This window comes from Zasmidium cellare (genome assembly GCF_010093935.1).
Source record: "Zasmidium cellare ATCC 36951 unplaced genomic scaffold M409scaffold_57, whole genome shotgun sequence".
Classification (NCBI taxonomy): domain Eukaryota; kingdom Fungi; phylum Ascomycota; class Dothideomycetes; order Mycosphaerellales; family Mycosphaerellaceae; genus Zasmidium; species Zasmidium cellare.
The window spans coordinates 21090-34604 of record NW_022987001.1 but is presented as its reverse complement, the minus strand read 5'-3'; the positions used below and the strand labels follow the sequence as shown (position 1 = coordinate 34604).

The window sequence follows — 13515 nt, the reverse complement described above, 5'->3', positions numbered from 1 at the left end:
GATGGGACAGGTCTAGAGCCATGGCGGGCCAGGGACTCCGATATGTATGTATATAGTAAGTAGAGAAAAATCTACGGCTAATCGGCACTATCGATGGCGCACTCCTCCCAAGACTGCTGCTGTAGCGTGCGATGTCGGTGACGTCGAGGACGGCGCTAGTTTGACAATGCATTCTTTGTCGGCTTTCATTTGCCGAAGCTTTTGTTGAAAGCGTCCACGGTCCGTGTTTGCTTCTTGCTATCTTCGTATTGATATTTTGATGATCTGTTGCTGGACGAGCTGGTCAACGTATCCAGCTCATCGGATCTGCCGTTGATTTTCGCGTCCGAATTTCTATTGCTCATCAGATCTCGGACAACGCTATTTCCTGAGCCTCACCGAGCCGCGCTTGCCGCTCGTTCCGGTGTGTCTAGCATCACGAGGTTCGCGAGCAGATACAAGAACCCTAGGCCATCTCCATCAGATCCATCAATTGTTCGAGACCGCAGTTACGAGAAGAAGCTCATCGACTGCGATGTCGCGAGGTCTAGCTGTCTTCATCGGAAGAGCCGACTGGGAAACCTCACCGCGTAGATGAGTCAACCGAGCATTTCCATGAAAGCCTGATCTGTCAAGCAAGATTGGCGAACGAAGCATATCTCTCTAAGCAGCATGCACCTCCTTCGTCAATCTGTTACCGCTTCGTGGACATGATCTTCCTTGCAGATGGCGTGGCCCTCGCCCGAGAGAAGCTTTTCGCGTCGTGCGAAGCGTGTTCCCCGACCGTAAGCAGGTTCGGAGAGAATGCGTAGAGATGGACGGCCGAGCCGAGATGGAAGAGGATGTTCTGGGGTTTTGACAAGGCCCGAAAGCGCGTGTTCCTGAAGAGGTGGTTGCCAATGTCTGGTTTATAAAAGTTGTGGGTGCTAACATCAGCAGTGGATGCGGATATGACGGCAGCCGACAGGAGGCTCAAAAGGTCTTGATGGCGAACACATATTGCTGTCGTCTTATCTGTGCATAGAAGATTTACTCTTCTCAAGCTTCCACTACTACATGTTATAATGGGAGCCTCGATCTTTCAGCCTGCTCTTTTCAGATTCTTACACTTCCCCCGTCGCAACGCGCTCGTCGTAGAGACCTCTTTGGGTTGATATCTCAAGACACGTCCCAGACGAAGATGCACGGATGTACTATATCGAGAGGTGAAGTATTGCGTCGAGATCTTGAATGGAAGACCAAGGTGCAGGGATGAAGAAAGGCAATGAACATTACCGTCAGTTGCCGAGCATTGTGCTCTTTTGTTGTAGTTCAAGGATGCCTTGCCTGTCTCCTTGGACCTCTGAATGCGAAGAGCTTACGAATGCACCATCGGCTCCTCTGCCTGAACTTCAACAGCATCAGAATGTTGGAAGAGGTTATGGAGATCACTTGCGAGATCAAGTACGACGAAATGGTATCTTCAGTGCACAAGTGGGTTCATGATCATTCAAGTTGCATCATTCATCGACTCAGACACTACATGATCCTTCCGCCGACCTTAACAATCCAATCGTAACTTCATCTCATAAACCAAGAATCAACAGAGCGATCAAGTTGCTCACGCAACGCTGCGAATCTGATGGTCATCGACCTCAGAGTCCTCGCGATACGTAGCACCATGCTTTGCGTTCTCCATTGCGTCGAGGCCGGCAGCCTCCGCCAGATCGTGGTCTGCATGGGCAGCCATTGAACGACCCCTGCGTTCAGGGCCAAGGAAAGTGAGCAGGATAACATAGGCGTAGACGCAGCCCATGAAGATGCAGATCTGGGCACACGATTAGAATGAGACGAAAGCTGTGTAGTGACCAGAAGACTCACCACTTTGCCGTACTGGTACCTTTTCACCGTCTTCCCATCTTCGACTTTGTCTGGCAGCGGGAATCGCTCACCAATGGTAGCCTCGATAGTCGAACTGGCAGACGAAACAAGGTTACCAAGCTGGTATGCGGTACCCACAACGAAAGCTCGCAAGCTTCCAGGACTCAACTCCATCAAGTGGATTGGGATCACACCCCAGGCTCCCTGCACGCAGAACTGCTCGAAAAATGCGGCCGCCATGATCTTCTCGTTGGGAACGAATGAGTATGGGTACAGGAGCGCTCCACCGATGACAGAGATGACGATGATGCTGAAGCGTCGGCCGAACGCCTGGGAGAGGTACCCGATGGTCGTGCCACCTGCAATGGCACCCAAATTGGCTACAACCTGTGTAACGGTCACAGCGTTGGCGGAGAAGTCGTATTGATTCTCAAGCATAGTTGGGTAGAGATCCTGCGAGCCGTGCGACATGAAGTTGAAGCCCGCCATCAAGAGGACCATGTAGATGAGGAGAATCCAGTGCCTCTTCAAAGCGACCTTTCCTTCATTCATAAAGGTCTTGCCGACGTTGTCGTGGACTTCTCGAATTCGAACTCGCTCGTTGTAAGCGTCGGTCTCGCCTAGGAAAAGTCGGAATGTGATGATCAGAACTGGGACAGCGCCACCAAACCTGTTGCAATCGTAAGTATCCGTTGAGAAGACACAACGGTGAAGAATAACTCACCAATAAAGTGGACGCCAGCCCTCCGATGTTGTGTTGACCAAAGCACGTGCAAAGACGGTCGCCAGGAGATATCCAAACGCATACCCTTGCTGAAGCATTCCAGAAATGATACCTCTGGCCTTCTCTGGACAATCCTCGAGAGCCATTGCTGCCACGTTACCGTACAGACCGCCCATGGCAATGCCAAAGAGTGCTCGTACAGCCAAGAACTGCTCGTAGGTATTGCAGAAACCAGTACCGAGTTCGAGAGCAATGAACAAGATATTGTTGGCAACGAAAGGCCATTTGCGACCATATCGATCCGAAGCAAGACCAAAGATGATTGCGCCGACGGAACGGAACATCAGCACGAGCGTAATGCCCCATGTGATATCGGTCTTGGATCTGTTGAACGTCTCGGCCAGGTCGGTAACAGTCAATGAAACAGTGAAGAAGTCGAAAGCGTCCCATGTCCAAGCGATGAATGCACAGGAGAAGAACAGCCATTGTTTCTTGTTGAGCATTCGCAGCAGTGTGATTGGGTTCTCCAGCTTCTCCATGGGCGGCTTCAGCGAAGAGAATCGGGTAGCGAAGTACTTGACAATGCCCATCTTCTCCGCCTCGTCGATGTAGTCCGGAGGCGGATCATCGCGACGTTCGGTGCCGTAGTCGTACTTTTCGTCGGCCATGTTGACTGTGCACCCCAATGTCAGTCATGCGTTCGTCCATCGTTACACGCGCCAGACACGTGGGGACGGTGCCAAGTATGGGGAGATTGACACTGCAAACTCGTGGGTCTGGAGAAGACAAAGACGTGGAGAGTCTGGAGACCAGAGTGCACCCCAGCGGCTGGGCGAAGTCTTGTCACTCACCTCAAGCTCGTCGCCAAGAGGACGTAAGAAATCCAAGGCGTTGCTTCTGCCAAAACGAAGAAGCAGGCTTCTCTAGCTGCTGGACGGACACGACGAGGTATTTCTACCGGACGAGCTTGCTCGCTTGGTGTCGAAACGCAGCAGCAGTCGGCATTGATAAAGGAATTGGCTCTTCCTTTCAGCACAACGTCCCACCACTCACGGCGCCCGACGCCTGCAGCCCATCCCCGCCGCCACACGACGATTGATGATTGCATGACAGGGTTTCATCGGTCTCCACTCTGGAGACCCCACGCTGCAGCCAGCCAATTGACGAGCCCCTTTTCACCGTCTACAACCGACTGGGCGTTGCCGATCTGTGCGCGGCAGACGTGATGGCGTTGTTCGTGCTTCTCGTGCAGACACTATGGAGGGACACAGCATGGATGTGGTGCGCCTGACAACTCTTCCCCCCTCCAAGCTTCGAGGCGTGAAAAGGTTGGCAGCCAGCCGAGACGCCTTGTCAATGCCTTGATCAGACGTCAGCCAGAGAGGACCACAGCGCTGACCAGGGCATCGTACTGACATTCCGTCCTCAGCTGAGCCCCAGAGGAGAACTCTGCAGGTCTAGCAGCCCCATGCAGCTGTGTCTGGAGACCCCAGGACTGAGCCGGCCGAGTCCCACAGCGCCGTATCGTCGGTCTGCCATGGGCACCGACAAATCCAATTCCAGCATGCCGAGTGGGTCACATTTTGGTGAAGGAAGCATGGCGAAAACATCGGCTAGAGCGATGTTCGCAAATCTAGCCTGAGATGTGCTTCCGTGCAGTGTCTGCCCAGGCTAGGCCAAGAAGTTGCGGGAAGAGGAGGAAAGAGAACGCCAGGCGCTGGATTCCTTATGAATGTTGGGTAAGCGAGCATGCGGCTCATGTACAACCCCAGAACCAACCTCTAAGGGCGTGGCCACGTGATGGCAGGAACACCTTGTCGATTGACTACCCTGCAGCTAGCGTTTAGAGCAGTACGCAGCGTTCCATCGCTTTTGCGAAAGCTGTGCCGCCAGACACATCGTTCCCCAAACAACTCGCTATCACATGCTGACAATTCTCCTTGCTTCGGACCTTCGCCCGAGGCGCCGGACTTACCACGGCGTGGATCATTCAGTGGCTGGTGGTCGTGAGTGCTATAAGACGCAGTCATCAAATTATGAGCATCCATGGCTTGTTCCCAACGACTTCCACCGGGCGATACAGGTTGGAGTAGGCTAGCCTTGCAGCCGTCAACCGCTTCGTTCTCGTGGCCTGGGCAATCTGCTGCATTGAGCAAACCCTGATGACTGTTCCTGCATCAGTTGCCGCGAATTTTACAAATCTGGCGCGGACCATGTCAGCTTCTATACTTCACGCCTTGCTCGATTTACTTGCAGAAACATTGGCTTTTGTCCATGAGCTGGACTGGTCAATTCTATTGCGAGACAGCTCATGTCAAGATCTAAATTCGGGCTTGCTCCCATGTCTCCAAGACCCGCCTCGGTGGACCTCCACGACTCCCATCACCATGCAGCAGCACTGACTTGTCTCCTGGCTTCAACGCCCACTTGTCTCGAAGTTCTTGCGATGCCGTACGCTCGAACACATCGGCCGTGTATCTACCGAGGACAGGCAAGAATTTGAAAGCACTGCAAACGACATCCGTTAGTTGGTCTGGCTGATCTACCAGATCTGGATTGACTCACTGCCCGCTACCACCAGTAGCAAGAAAAAGATTCTTGAGCGTCGTGTGATGATCAACGATAAAATCGCCATGAGGGGTATCGGTGTACCAGCACATGCGCTTCTTGTCGAACGGTCTCTCCGCGATTGAAGTCGAATGAAAGAGCCGTAGGCCATCTCGCAGTGCAGCTTCTGCATCTGCTGGAAGAAAGTCTGCCACAACCCCGTTGCTTTCAATCCTTGGGGAAGAGACCTCATCAGCCTTAGGACCTGGCTGCCGGCTCTCGAATCCGTATCCATGCCTGGCGAACTTTAAGAGAAGAGTATCCTCGGTGGGCGGGAAGACGAAGAAACCTGTTGTGAGGTTGATGGCGATGGGGAGATCCTTCATCTCTTCCACTTCATCCGGATTCAGCTGAATGAAGCCCACTGGATGGCACGTTCCCACGGCACTGAAACTGAGATCGACTAGCTGCGTTGTCCAAGCGCCTGTTGCGAGCATGACCTGTTCCGCTAATAAGCCTTCTCCAGATGCTAGCTGCACACCTTTGACCTCCTCTTTTACGATAATCAAGGACTTCACCACTCCAGCAGGACCAGTGACGAATACCACACCCGCATCAACGCAATGTTGAGCAAGTTGTCGAATCGATCCTTCTGCATCCACCCAGCCACCTGCAGGCCTGCTGTACCCAGACAGCCTATCCAACTTGCCTCCAAACCCCAGCCTTCCCAGGTCTCTGTTGTCCTCATAGACCGTCATAGCAGCACGCTGCTGTTCCAGCAACGCCCTCGTCTGCGTAACATAAGGATGATCCTTCGACTGAGCCGTGATCAGGATACCCGAATTACGGTAGAAGGCGCTGTACTCCTCTCGCCACGCAGCTTCCGCCTCCATGCCCATCCGCATGTAATGTGCATCCGCATAGTCTGCTCGTACGATCCGCGAAATATCCACGCTGGAGCCGTCCGGGACTGGTGGTGCGTGTCGATCGAGAACGGTTATGTGTTGATAGCCTCGTTTCTTGAGCTCGAGGGCGAGAGTCAGTCCGAAGACCCCGGCGCCGACGACGAGAATTCGACTTTCTTTTGAGGTCATCTTGGATGTGGTGGTTTTAACGGATTCAGACTACGCCCTATCGTCTTTATGTATCTTCTGTTTCTTCGCCGTACCCACTTTTCTGAAACCTCCGCTCACGTGGCTGAGTAGTGCCAAGGACGTTTTCTATCACTTGGACGGGAAAAGGAACCATAGATCATTCGACATACAATACTTCTTCATCTTCAAGATTGCCGAATACAGCAATTACGACCTCACTATCACTCGAATCGCCCAGACTACCTTTCCCGGCGATCTAAGACATATGGGATCATGGAGACTCGGATGATTGCCGATTTTCAACATTGCGAATTCGACTGTATTGAGACTCTAGCAGATAACACGCGCATTCAAGAACTTGGGAGCCCCGTCTGGACGGTCTTTGGACGTTACTCATGGTCGCCTTGGAAACCCCATACCTCCGCTACTCATTATTCCTTTCTTTCTTAACATACCATATAGGGTTACCTACTGGACCCAAACATGGAGTTCATCTCGATTCGATCCCTCCCTTTGTCGTCGGTGCTATCTGGATATTCCACGCCTTGATTATTCGATGGCAACGAGATCGCAAAGCATGAAGCTTTGGCTGTGAGCCCATCGTAAACCGGCCAAACAAGGAGCTCTTTGGCCGTGACTGGGATCGTGGATACTTGCAGGCTTGGAAAGACGGCCGGTACAATGATTGGAGAATGGAGCAATACAAAGTGTCCGGGTCCAAGACGTTCACAGTTCGATCGTGGAATAATAAGAGCATCTTTACGGGGGAGCCTGCTAACACACAAGCTATACACACGAATTTGGAGGACTGGACTCAAGCCGCTGAGCGACGTATTGTTACTCCATTCTCTCGGAGCAACATCATCAATCAGGACGGAGCTGCATGGAGGCATAGTCGGGACTTGATCAATCCACTGTTCAAGCGCGCAGAGTTGGACGATGTCGAGAGGTTCAAGAAGTTCGTCGATCGGATGATTACTTTGATCCCTCGAGACGAGAGCACAGTTGACATGCATCCGTTGCTGAGGAAGCTGGTATTTACGAATTCGAGATGGTGTATTCTTTTGTTGCAGCCGCTAATACTTAATTTAGTTCCTTGACAGCTCGAGCGAGTTTTGTTTCGGCGAAAGCATCGACAGTCTTCGAGACAGAACCGGTCAAGCAGATGCTTTCATCGCTGCATTCAATCGAGCGACTACTGGTGACGGGAAAAGAATCCATCCGACGAGGACATTTCGGAAGTTGATGTTCAAATACACGAAAGATGACGAGTGGATGGCAGACGTCAAGATAGTCCACGACTACATCGACCGGTGCATCGCTCGCCACCGTGACACCAACGCCGATATGACAGCCAAGCAACGAAAGGGCTATTTCATACTCAAAGGAATGTCCAAAGACGTATCCGACCCAGTAGAACTCCGATTCCAACTTCTCGGTATCTTCTCGACCGCAAGAGAGCTTACGGCTATGGCGTTTGCCAATACATTGTTCTTACTTGCGCGACAGCCTGACTTGTGGCAGGAACTCCGAGCAGAAGCGCAAGGACTAGGCGGCAAAGCACCTACAAGCTTCGAAGAGCTGAAGAGCATACCCTTGTTTCGATACACGATCATGGAGGCGCTTCGTGTGCGTAGCCCCATTGTCTTGACTCGTCGTCAGGCTGCCCGCGATACTGTTCTCCCCAGAGGAGGCGGTCCAGATGGTTCGTCTCCTGTCTTGATCCCCAAAGGCTCGATGGTCTGGTGCGACAAGTACGCCAACACCCGAGAAACGACGACTTGGGGACCCGACCTCGACACGTTTCGACCCTCGCGATTCGAAGGGAAGAAGCTAGGCTGGGAGTTCACCCCATTCTCCGGTGGTCCGAGGATTTGTCCCGCCAACCAGCAGGTCATCTCGCAGTGTGTGTACCTCCTTCTACGGTTGGTGCAGGAGTTTGAGTCGATTGAGAATCGCGATCCGGTCTTTGGGTTCAAGGAGACTTTGATGAGTATGTATAGGAAATCTCTCCGACAATATGCAGTGGGCTTTGGCTAACGCTGCGCTTAGTGTGTATTGAAAGTAGGAACGGATGTGAGATAGCCTTGCATCCCAACAACGGAGTTTAAGCTTGCGACAGCTTTGAATCGAGACGTTTTGGCATTGTCGAACACACGTCTGTTCTGTCCGACACTTCCAACAAGAGCCGGAGATGTCTTGGATTCCTCTTTAATCCATTGTTCAGCGGCCTTCACCTTTTAGTGCCTGATAACTAGTGCAAACAACTTACCATGCGGCGTTTGAGCAGTAGAACTCATAGAAGAGGCGTTTCTTCGATGTCCTTCCGTTGCTGTTGGAGTTTATGTCTTGCAGGTCGAATTGATGTCGAAAGATGGATGTGGCTCGCCCTCTTCAAATCGTTGCAGCCACTTCTACATGGTCACAGCCTGCCCCAGATCTGTCTTGATCCATGACTGAAAATGCCAACTGACAGAGTATCCTAGTGCGCTCCAGGCCAGATTGTGATTGAATCAGGCTGTCTCCACTTTTCTCGTCCGCTCACGTGAGCGGCTTTCCAGGTGTCTTGCAATCTTCCGTCTTCCGCATCCGTGATCCGACCTTTCCATCACCTCACCTTGTTTGAGCAATGGACATCATCACCGAGACTAGATTCCAAGAGCGAACAAGTCATGCATGTCAGCCGTGTCGAAAGAAGAAAGTCAAGTGTCCTGGCGAGAAGCCGCGTTGCTCGTATTGTGAGCGACTTGGACAGTCATGTCGGTACGAAAACAGGGAGGTCGAGGCTAGAAGAGCGAAACGACGAAAGATCGTTCCGCGGGAAGACAATAGCGAGGGAAACTGCAATGTGACTTCACAGGTGAGGCCATGACTGATCTCCCGGGCGAGTGTTCCTAACTGATGCAAAGCCAAGTTGTACAACAGTGGAGGGCTTCGTGCGATTGAGAGCAAGGTGGATAAGATCCTGGCAGCGCTGAAGTAGGCACTTCCTCAATTTCTGGCGAGAACACGACGATCTAACTTGCAGTGCTGAGAAAGTCAAACACCAACGGCGTCTGCCAATGATGACGGCACAATTTCACCAACATCAGGTTCACAGACGACAGCGGCGACCTTGGTTGACCAGTATCTGCAGAAATTCCATGGCCAGCCCCTTCTCCTGTTTGATCCCGACCAGCTGGCCTCGGAGATGGTACAATGGCCGAAACACCTCCATGAAACCTTTGCCCTTCTTGCTGGATCAGCGGGCGGCGGCAATACAGATAATGGGCATTCGATAGAGTCTGCTCGCAAGGCTGTGAGGCTCGAATGTGCTGTCAACGCTGGTTCTGAAGAATTGATTGCATCGCTATGCATTCTTGCCTTTTCGGAGATTGCTGGTATGTATATTCAAGCCGAACCTGCTTTCAGTGTCATTGATATAAATTAGAAAGTGAAGCGAACTTTGCCAGAGTGCACATTGCTATGGCTGCACGAATGTGTGAAGCGTTACTTGCACAGTCGGCAACAACGGGACAACTTAACAAGAGGCTGTGTGGCTGTGCTTGGACGACAGCACATCTGAGCCGGAGCTTCTTTTTGCACGCTGCGGGATCAACTCCAATCCTGGACGATCCTCGTGTGTTTGAGGGTCTCCCAACTTGCTCTTTGCCACAGCCATTGCAAGGCCAGGTCGATGCAAGACACTCGAGTAACCTGCACGAAGAGAGACTTTCCGAGACAATGTCAGCGAGCAGCATTTATCAAGAGGTCTCAGTCCTTCTCAACGTTTGGACTCTCGCCAGTGCCATGGTACAAGAAGTCAAGGATGGCAGAGCACACAGTCTTTGGCTTCCGAACTCGCTATACCGCCGCGTACAGCAAGCTTTACTTGACTTCGAAGCCACGCACTCGCCTTGCCATCGTCTGGAGCGATGCGGTTTCGACAGCCGTTCGCCAGAGGAGATCAAGCATGACCGAACATACTGGTTGGCGTGGCTAACGCAACAGTTGCTGTACCATACTTCTCATCTGGTGATGCATCATCCTTTGGTACACACTTCGCAGGCAACTCCAGCCGAAGGAACCCAAGTACCGCCTTCTTTCCGCCAGCATGCGATTGATCAGACACTGCTCGACGCGAAGTGGGTAGTCCGGTTGATAGGGAAATGTAAGGAGAAGCAGCTACAGCTCAACGACCCCTTTCTCGCACATTTAGTGGCGGTCACGGCTTCTGCTTTGATATTCTTCGCTCATGCCTCGAATCAGCGCATATGGAGAGAGGCGATTGCAGGGTTCGATCGGTGCGTGGAGTTTGTAGAGTCGTTCTCGCAGCGGTATCCACATGCTCAGCATATGGTGAGTGCTTTCTGCCTCGCAGCAAGAGGATCAGTCCTCTCTAACTTCGTGTCAGGAACTACGCCTAAAGTCAATCCGCCAAAGCAGTATTGATCGAACTGTTGTACATCCACGAGCTGAAGCATCTCTACTCTGGAGTCTTCTGCACTACGCCTCATCGACCTCACCGTCCGTGCCAGACCAGCACTCTGGGTCGATTGAACTTCAAACCCCTACCGAGCATCTTGGACAGGTCGATGATGGATCGAGGAGAGAAGATACTGGAAGAGAGGCCGTTCAGCGGGAAGAAGCGACGTTGAATGCAGCAGACCCCTGTGACACCTTGGACTTCAGCATTCTGGATTCGTTCGATGCGACTCTACCAAACTTCTTTTCTGATGATGCATGGTATGATTTCGGGCAGCTGTAGCACGAATACCGACAGATGAAAGGCTGTTTTGTAACATGAAGGTTCATTGCGGTTCGTATATAACGAGAGGAGCTCGTGTGATTGCCGTTGATTTGTTTCTATCACCGTTGCTCGACGCTGCTGATATCCTTCCTTGACCAGGGGCTTTGACAGGACGGGATACACATCCACTGCCTGGTGAGATTTCCGGCCTTTATGACAAGGCATCGGCAATGTCCTCATAAGCCGATCCAGCCCGAAGTGGTGGGTGGGTGGCTACACTGGCCTCAACGTCGACCTTGCCAAATCAATCAACACGCCACGTTCGTTTCCCCACGGATCGACCGACTTACCACTCTGGCGACCTTGTTCTCAGACCGCAAGACCAGAGCGTCGGCAATGTCTTCGTAAGCCGAGCCGGCTCGGAGAGGAGGATGAGTAGCCACGCTGGCTTCGACATCGACCTTATCAGACTGATTAGTACGCTGCTTTTTACTTTCGTCTTTGCGTGACTGGCTCACAGCTCTGGCAGGTTTGTTCTCAGATCGAAGGACGAGGGCATCAGCGATGTCCTCGTAAGCCGATCCGGCTCGGAGTGGAGGATGGGTGGCTACGCTGGCTTCGACGTCGACCTTGCAGGATCTTTCAGTACATGATATTGGAGTCGCATCCTTGCTCGATCGACTCACGGCTCTGGCAGGCTTGTTCTCAGATCGCAAGACCAAGGCATCGGCAATGTCCTCGTAGGCAGAGCCCGCTCGGAGCGGTGGGTGAGTGGCGACGCTCTCCTCGACAGCGCGCTGGTCCAAGTCAGAACGAACACGCTATGTTACAACCAATGGCGCCCATAACTTACCACCTTGACGGCCTCGTCAACAGTCGGGCTGCCGACGGGCGCTGCGAGCGCCGCGGTAACGAGAGTCAGGAACACAGACGTGAATTGCATGGTTTCTGTTGAGAATGGTCTTTCAGGGTAGACTTCTTCTCAGTCGATACTGGACATGTCGCTCACTTTATCCCAGCTATCCAATGCATGGAGCTCTCAACCCTCCGTCAGCGCTAACAAGAGTTTGATTGGCGATTCTTAGCATTGCTTCGCCCGACCTCAAGCTCGAACTGTAGGCCATCCATGGCGAGGGCGTAGTGCGCGGAGAGCGTGTTCCTACTCACCGCAAGCGAGGCGCAAGTGGGAAGGTGCTCGGCGGGATAGTGGTGGTATGCAGGGTGGATGAGCTGTCACCTTCCCGTTGCAGTATGGACGGGTTGCACGCGATGAACCCGAAGTTCAGCTCGAGGGGCGCCTGAAGTGATAACAGTGTTGGAGAGGCATTCGAAAGCGATTAGAGGTGGCTTGTCGATTGGGTGCTGGAAAGAGGCGAGGTTGCTAAGTAATACTGCAGGTGTTTTCTCGGTCTTGGGTCGAACTTCGTCCAGGAAGTCTTTCTGCTCAGTCCTGCCCTCCAGTTCAGCAGACAGCCAACGAGACACGTTCAACATGGAGTATACCGACAACGACGACGACCGCTCGTCCTCGCTTGGACTTGAAAACTCTTCAGAAGCGGAGAAGGTGCCCATGATGCGATCAGGGTGGGAGCCATCTCAGAAAGGCAGAAGATGGAAGGCGACCAAGCTCGCTGCTATCGGGTTGGTCCTCCTACTTTCGCTGGCAGCCAACGTCGTCTTTGTGAGCTTCTGGCTTCTGCAGCATCAAGACCTCGATGCGATGTGTGGCAATCACACGTCGGCTGTCTGTAAGTTCAGCTTCTTGGTATGCTCGCGGGACTGAACATCACTCACACTCCTCCAGGGTCGCCCGTAATGAAGGACGTCCAGCTGCAATACCGGCCAGTGCGATTCAACGGGTCATTCATCGACAAGCCCATCTACTTGCAAGATCCCAGTCCAGAGGTCGATCAAGCATGGTCAGACTTGGGTATTGACTGTACGTTCAATCATCTCACGCTCTGAACAAACCTTGGAAGCTGACAGTGCCACAGTCAGGACGACAATTGTGCCCGAAGACCGTGGGAAAGACGCAGGAATCGATTCCTCGGCGGTGAAAGTGCGAGCGGATCAGGGCGGTGGCTATCTTACCAACATAGAAGTTCTCCATCATCTTCATTGCTTGGTAGGTCACCCAATGCAAGCCAGGGAGTTTAGCATCCTCTGACACTTTGAGTAGAATATGATCCGCCAGACATTGCCTTGGAACGTCGACTATTACCGAGACCAGAGCGCTGGGGTGCACGAGAACAGCGAGCCCATTGTCCGACTACACGTTGGTGAGTCGTGAGACTAAGAGCATGCTGTCTTTATCCTCGCAAAGCTAACCCGCCCAACAGACCACTGCATGGACATCGTTCGGCAGCAGCTCCAATGCTCCAGCGATGTCGGCACATTCGGACAACGTTGGATCCAGCGTGAAGGAAAAGCCTTGAACGTATTTCCAATCTTCGATACCATTCACATGTGCCGCAATTTCGACGACATTCTGGAGTGGGCAAAGAACCATCAGTCCTTTGACGGCGCACGTGCTGAAGTCCGAGACACGGATATGATCATGGACCATTACACTTGAGCAAGTT

The 13515-nt window shown here is 52.5% G+C and overlaps 5 protein-coding genes across 5 annotated transcripts; 2 read left to right on the top strand and 3 right to left on the bottom strand.

The window, feature by feature from the left end:
- Window positions 1–1579: 1579 nt before the first annotated feature.
- M409DRAFT_70902 (uncharacterized protein) lies at window positions 1580–3231 on the bottom strand (the record flags this gene model as incomplete). The annotated part of the gene is made up of 3 exons (XM_033818955.1): window positions 1580–1786; window positions 1840–2509; window positions 2564–3231. 3 exons carry the CDS (start codon window positions 3229–3231, stop codon window positions 1580–1582), a joined length of 1545 nt encoding a protein of 514 aa, XP_033660468.1.
- Window positions 3232–4884: 1653 nt separating this feature from the next.
- On the bottom strand, window positions 4885–6204 carry M409DRAFT_70901 (uncharacterized protein; the record flags this gene model as incomplete). The annotated part of the gene is made up of 2 exons (XM_033818954.1): window positions 4885–5071; window positions 5129–6204. 2 exons carry the CDS (start codon window positions 6202–6204, stop codon window positions 4885–4887), a joined length of 1263 nt encoding a protein of 420 aa, XP_033660467.1.
- A 692-nt stretch (window positions 6205–6896) lies between these two features.
- M409DRAFT_70900 (uncharacterized protein) lies at window positions 6897–8315 on the top strand (the record flags this gene model as incomplete). Its single annotated transcript, XM_033818953.1, has 3 exons — window positions 6897–7238; window positions 7297–8197; window positions 8257–8315. 3 exons carry the CDS (start codon window positions 6897–6899, stop codon window positions 8313–8315), a joined length of 1302 nt encoding a protein of 433 aa, XP_033660466.1.
- Window positions 8316–11144: 2829 nt separating this feature from the next.
- On the bottom strand, window positions 11145–11876 carry M409DRAFT_60649 (uncharacterized protein; the record flags this gene model as incomplete). The annotated part of the gene is made up of 3 exons (XM_033814543.1): window positions 11145–11228; window positions 11284–11730; window positions 11787–11876. The coding sequence occupies 3 exons, from the start codon at window positions 11874–11876 to the stop codon at window positions 11145–11147; spliced, it is 621 nt and encodes a 206-aa protein (XP_033660465.1).
- An 872-nt stretch (window positions 11877–12748) lies between these two features.
- Window positions 12749–13508, top strand: M409DRAFT_70899 (uncharacterized protein; the record flags this gene model as incomplete). Its single annotated transcript, XM_033818952.1, has 4 exons — window positions 12749–12872; window positions 12928–13058; window positions 13113–13212; window positions 13273–13508. 4 exons carry the CDS (start codon window positions 12749–12751, stop codon window positions 13506–13508), a joined length of 591 nt encoding a protein of 196 aa, XP_033660464.1.
- Between the last annotated feature and the right edge of the window lie 7 nt (window positions 13509–13515).